General features: G+C 37.7%; 1 gene segment (V, D, J or C); it reads left to right on the plus strand.

The window, feature by feature from the left end:
* The first annotated feature begins 3,839 nt into the window (after positions 1–3,839).
* LOC119819799 lies at positions 3,840–4,298 on the plus strand. The segment is given in 2 exon segments: positions 3,840–3,885; positions 3,970–4,298. Coding segments are annotated over 2 exon segments (375 nt in total).
* The last annotated feature ends 2,822 nt before the right edge of the window (positions 4,299–7,120 follow it).

The raw sequence follows: 7,120 nt of genomic DNA on the forward strand, positions 1-7,120 counted from the left end.
TATAATTTTACAAATTTTCACTTCCTCCCCTCCTCCCATTTCCCCTCCTCTCCTCCCATCCCCCCACCAAGGCCAACTGGACTGGGACTAATGGAGCATGTGATCAAACCGGACTCTCTGAACGTGGCTGACAAGGAGGGCTGACTGAAAATTTCTTAAAGTGTTTCCCCAACATTTGAGAGTCCTCTGTTGAATATTCTCTGTTTAGAATTGTACCCCATTTTATAATGATTTTTTTCTTTCTTTATTGATTTTTATTGAGCTCCACATTTCTCTCTGCTCCCTTCTCTGCCTCTCCCCTCCACTTCCACCCTCCCCCAAGGTAACTATGGTCCCAATTTACCCAGGAGATCTTATCTTTTCTACTTCTCATATAGATTAGATCTATGTATGTCTCTCTTAAGGTTCTCATAGTAGTATAGGTCTCTGGGATTGTGATTTGTGGGCTGGTTTTCTTTGCTTTATGTTTAGAAACTACTTTTGAGTGAGTACATGTGATAATTGTCTTTCTGGGTCTTGGTTACCTTACTCAAAATGATGTTTTCTAGCTCCATCCATTTTCCTGCAAAATTCAAGATGTAGTTACGTTTTTCTACTGTGCAGTAGTACATTGTGTAAGTGTGCACATTTTTCTTATCCATTTTTTTTTTTTGGTCAAGTGGCATTTAGGTCATGTGCTCAACCATGTTTATAGAAGCATTGTTTGTCATATTCAGAACCTGGAATTATTTTTTTATGTCTAGTCTTGAGTTCTTTATGTATTTTGAATGTCTGATGTGGGGTTGGTAAAGTTCTCTACCACTCTGTAAACTGCCATTTAGTTATTTTGATAGTTTCATTTACCTTACAAACCCTTTTAAGTTTCATCAGATGCCATTGTTAATTGGTGATCTTATTGCTCTGTTCAGGAAATTTTCTCCTGTGCCAATCTGTGCAAGGCTATTCCCCACTTTACCATCTATCAGGTTCAGTGTATCTGGTTTTATGTTGAGGTCTTTTATCCACTTTACATTGAATTTTGTGCAGGTTGATAGATATAAAACTATTTGCACACTTCTACATGCTGACATGTATTTAGACCACCATTTGTTGAAGTTCCTTTGTTTTTCCAGTGTATAATTTTTGTTATTTTTTTCAAAAATTAATTGTGCATAGGTGTATGGATTTACTTATGGGCCTTCAGTTCAATCCCATTGATCAACATGTCTGTGGTTATATCAATACAATAAAATTTTTATGACTTTTCCCTACAGTACAGATTGAAATAAGGGATAGTGATACCTCTAGAAGTTCTTTTATTTTCCAGGATAGTTTTTGCTATCAGCAACCTGATTTCTAAAGTAACTACACAAGTTTACACTTAAATCAACATGTGACTATAGATTACCCTTTCCCTACATGCATGCCTGGATTTGTTGTCTTTATTTTTGAGTATACAGTCATTCTTATTGAGGCAATAATGTATCATTGGAGTTGTCTTAATCTGAATTTCATGGGTGAACTAAGGACTTTGGTTGCAGGCCATAGAGAATTAAATCTTGAACTGAATAGGAAATTCTCCCTGCTGATTATGTTTTCTAGTGCATGAAGGTACTATGAAGCTACAGGGAAAAAAAGACATCAATAATTTACATAGTACCAGATCTTGCAGTCTACTTTGTCAGCCTCCAGGTAAGAGGTACCAACTAATGGTTCCTATTACATGCTGAATAACTGCTTACTAATTGGATTTGTGACCTGCTCCATAAGAAAGACCCCATCTCAGGTACACATGTTCCAAAACTCATGGTGAGGAACGATACTGCCCAAGTTGTTTTGTATAGCTGTATTGCTGATGGTCATGTTGTCTAATTGTCTATATATATATATATATATATATATATATATATATATATATATGTTTATATATAATAGATTAGTGCTGGTTTCAATCTTGATCACAGAAGCATCTGTGTGCTGCATGTAATGATCCCTGAAGACATTCATGGCTGGACAAAGTGCTGAGAATGAATGACTGAGTACTCAGCCACAGTGAATCCTCTTTATCAACCCCCTTCTTCCCCCAAATCAAGGATCATCATGAAACAGAGAAAAGAAAGAATGTAAGGTTCAGAGAATGAGGTTGAAAGTCATGAAATTCTATCTACAGTGATTGATCTATTCTTATTGCACAAATGACCTCTTAGTAGCTGTTGTTAGCAGCCTAAGTCCTGCACAAAGTCAAATCGGTGAAAATTACAGAGTGAAAGCCTGTGGAAAGGCTAAGCAGGTAAATGTGTTTCTTTACCAAACTGACAATATTAGTTTGATTTCTGACAGCCACCTCTTAGAAGAAAAGAACTGAACTCCATAAGTTGTCTTCTAAGTTCCTTCACACATTTGTGCCCTGCCCCATCTCCCTACTAAACAAAGTATATTTTAAAAGATTACAGCACAGTTAGGGGAGTGAGTGCCTGTTGGGTAGCTATTAGGACCAGAAGAATGTGTAAGAAGGTAGAATCAGTTTTTTTAGAAGTATGCCCACTTGGCGGTTACTTCCAAGCTAGCGGATAATGCCCATCATGTCCATACAGACAGCACTTATTAGACTTATTGAGTTATTAATTAATAAAACAAAAGAGATCAATATGTTAGAAGAACGACCTTTTGTTTTGGGAGATCATATGGGGAGCAGGAGGAACATAGTAGGTAAAAATATGATCGAAAGATATTGCATTCATAAATGAAAATTGCAAAGGATGAGCAAAAACATTCTGAAATAGCATTATTACATATGTTTAGAATTTTCATGTGGGTATATAATGTCCACTGTACATATTTACCATATAAAGTCACCCTATCATTTTCTTGTCCTTCCACATCCATTTGCCACTTTTATTCCACTGGACATTTTTAGTTCTAAGTCCTTACATATGTGTATTCACAATTATTTCTAACTATGCAATATCTAAGGACTACAAATAGGACTCAGCCAGTATCTGTTTATGAGAGGGTCTTAAATTACTTAATAATGTCATCATTTTCCTCAAAGTGATATAAGTTCCTTATACATTACTAATGAATAAATTCTGTTTTATAACATATATGCCATGTTTTCTTGATACAGTCAATTGTTCAAAGACATGTAGTTCCTTTCTAAAATTTAGCTACTGTATATAATGCTGCAATAATGTTTGTGACATTTTCACTTTTTTTTGGTTTGTTTTTTGTTTTTCGAGGCAGGGTTTCTCTGTGGCTTTGGGGCCTGTACTGGAAAAAGCTCTTGTAAACCAGGCTCGCCTTGCAATCACAGAAATTCACATGTCTCTGCACAAGTGCTGGGTAAAAAGTGAACACTACCACGGCCTGGCTGACATTTTCAATTTTGATCATATGTGTAAGAGATTAGGTTACAATCTTCTGGAGAAATACTTCCCAACTTCATGTAGATGAAAAACCATTAGAAATTCTCATAATTTACAAGTTTTGAAATCTTTTTCACAACTACCATCTGTAAATCTTTTGTCACAAGAGGAAAAACTGTCTCTGACGAAAGTCTATTTGTAAATTGAGAGTTTATATCTTAATGTTATGTCTACAGGTCTGCACAGGGCTCGTGGGTATAGTATGGATTTCATTTTCTCAGACAGGATTAGAAACGGACTTTAGCATCCTGCTGCCTGACCCAAAGACCTCTACCTCTTTCTTCTAAAGCTGTACTAGGACATTATCAAAGAGGCATACTGCTCATGAATATACAAATCACATGACTCTATGGCGGTAAATAGAGATATGTCCACACCCAGAACAACATATAATCAGTGTCCTCTCCACAGTCACTGAGCACACAGGTCATTACCATGGAGTGGAGCTGGGTCACTCTCTTCCTCATGTCACTAACTACAGGTAAGGGGGCATTCCTGTTTCAAATCTGAAGAGGGAACAGGGACAGAGCTGACAATGACATCTAAGGTGTCTTTTTTTCTACAGATGTCCACTCCCAGGTACAGCTGCAGCAGTCTGGGCCTGAGTTTGTGAGGTCTGGGACCTCAGTGAAATTGTCCTGCAGGACGTCTGACGATATCACTAATTACTATATTCACTGGGTGAAGCAGAGGCCTACTCAGGGTCTGGAATGGATTGGAAGAATTGATCCTGATAATGTTGATGTTATTGATTATGCTCAGAAGTTCCAGGGCAAGGCCACACTGACTGCAGACACATCCTCCAACACAGCCTACATGGAGCTCAGAAGCCTGACATCTGAAGACTCAGCAGTCTATTACTGTGTAACACACAGTGTTACAACCACATCCTGAATGTGTCAGAAACCCTGGAGGAACGGAAAGTTGCCCTGGGACTGAGATGACAGAGACAGCTAGCCTGAAGATTTACACAGAAATAATCTGAGTGTCTGTTTTTTTGCCTCCTTCTCTATGGATAAAATGATGCTAATTGATCGCCATTTACATGTTTCCCTATAATAAAACACTAAAGAACGGAAAACAGAGTTAATGCATAGTGACAGATTTATCTCTGGATTCGAAAAGACTCGAACACTTTGGAGTAGGATTGAATAATGTATAATATGAATTTTACCAGTAAAGTTCATATAAACAGCATCTGACCAAAGCAAGACTCCTCTCACAGTCTTAAGTGCATTAAGGTGTGTTTTAAAGTTCTCCCTGTTTTGTGTAGCAGAATTTCAGTTTCTCAGAATGGAAGAGATATTTACATCATAATGTATTACCACAAAAGTGTAAATCTTACAAGTTGACAAAAATAACATTAAGTTACTTTTCATAGAATTGATTTATTTACCCAGTGTGTATACATGCTAGTTAAGAATAGGTTTGAGATTATTAATATTAAACTGATGTTAAGTTTACTACTGTTCCAGAAACAGTACCCTGATCTACAGTCTCAGGCTTTTACAGAAACTGGCCTACTCTGACACTACATCATCCTTCACGTTCCTCTGGATACAATGATGCCACTCTTGTTCCATGGAGTGATTGACTTTGGATACCTGGACTAATATCAATCAGCATGGAATCCTGTGGTACTTGATACTCTGGGGGTTGATTCAATAAGAAATTTCTGTAGCGTAGAGGGATAGTTTGGCCTGTTCCTATAACCAACATATATCCCCTTGGAATATGAATAATATGTACTGAATATCTATGGCATAATCTTCATTTGCTATGGAAGGCAGGAATCCCGTTGGCCTATTCTGTGTTAGAGATTATTTAAACCTCTGTTGAATTTAAAATATTGTTTAAATTTAAAATACTGTCTTCATAAAACTTTCTCCTGTCTCCATCAACAGGAAAGCATTTATGATGAGCTGGCAAGGGAATATTCCAATTCTGTCCTCTGAATTTAACAATACTCAACAATGATAAAGCATCAGTCAAGTGCCTGTAAGACCTTGATTCGAGCAGTTGTCTGTTGCATGCTGCAGAGCCATTTTGATGTGCCCAAACCACTTATACTGCAAACTTAAACACCTTATACTCCCCACTCTGTACAGCCACTGTGGAATCAGTGTGACTGCTCCAGAGGAAGATTGGAAAAGACCTACCCCAGCATCCAGCTCTACCACTCTGGAGCATATAACCAAATGACTCTACATCCTACTAGAGATACTCACTCAATAATGTTCACTGCTACTCTACACATAATAGCCAGAAATTGGAAAAAGCCTCTTTGCTCCTGTTATCATCCATTCCAGGATCCATTTTTTTTCTTATGGAACCATTGTACTCCCTGCCTTTAATGAGGATAATTATGATAATCTTTGAATATCATAGAGATAATATCAGATACATTTCTATTTTAATATATATAATTTAATCACAAATGAAAAGTCATCATGACATTGAAATGACCTGGGAAATGAACCAAGTGTAAGTACAGGTCTTATTCCCCATCCTTCCATGAAGATTCAGTGCCTCAGCTGGCTCTCAGCATTGAGGGTTTGGTTTCTTTTTACAGTGTTACTATAACTCTATGGTAAGTGCAAACTCATTGTTTAGACACATCTTGATGCATTTATATTTTATACATATAAATAAAAAGATAGTTTATTCCTAAAAATGAGTTGATCATTTTTGACATAGATATCTTAAAAGAAATCAGTTTACTCAAGTTTTTTTCTATATTTTCAGACACGTTCATATCACTGTGATCATTTCATATCAGACATGTTTCATATCATTTCACATAGTCACTGTGAAAGGTGTTCAAAGTTAGGCAAATCCTTGTCTTTCTTAATTCTAAAACATCCATAGTGGCAAGAAAAAGAGATCACATTGTGTTTTAACATCACAGTACCAGTGAATAAAATCCTAGGCCCTGTGTGGTGACGTTCAGTGTCTCCCTTCCTTCTGCCCCCCTCCAGTATGCTCGAGGTCTGAGACAATAGAGATAACTTTGTCATTGCCTAAGTTAATGTTTTCCATTGGTGCTGTTTTTAAAGAATCAGAGGGCAGTATAAAATTGAAGCTACTAATATTGAATGAATTGAAATCTCAATTACATGAGGCAGGAAATTATCAAATTAGTAGTCAATGAAATATCACTCTCTTCCATGCAATTATAGACTGCATAGCTGCCAGCTCACAAGGGCACCTACTCTTCCTAGCTACATTAACACAGTACTCATCAGATGGGTTGTATAATGAATGTCTGTCTCTACCAGGTGGGCTACTTTCCTTGGGGAAAAAAGTGAACTCCAGTGAGGGCTTCTGTGCCTCCCCTCAGAGACTTGCTCTCCATGAGTTGTAAAAATTGAGTCCCTTATCAAAGCCAGTACCTGGCATGGAATGCAAGTTTCTCCTGTATCCCCCCAACCCTGGATTGAAAAGCCAAAACTGGGTCTGGGTACTCACTGGTGTGCAGCCACAGACAGACTTCCTTCTTCATTCCTGTTGCTGATTTACCCTGCATGTGAGTTCCAAGTCTCACTATGGGGCAGACATGTATATTATCACCTATTCCAACCTTATCCTGTGCTTTCCTTTCTCCAGTTGTCCTATCCCAGGTTACACAGAAGGAATCTGGCCCTGGGCTGTTGCAACCCTCCTAGGATCTCATACTGACCTGCTCTTTCTCTGGGTTTTAACTGAGCACTTCTGGT

The sequence above is a fragment of the Arvicola amphibius genome, chromosome 7, assembly GCF_903992535.2.
Source record: "Arvicola amphibius chromosome 7, mArvAmp1.2, whole genome shotgun sequence".
Lineage (NCBI taxonomy): Eukaryota > Metazoa > Chordata > Mammalia > Rodentia > Cricetidae > Arvicola > Arvicola amphibius.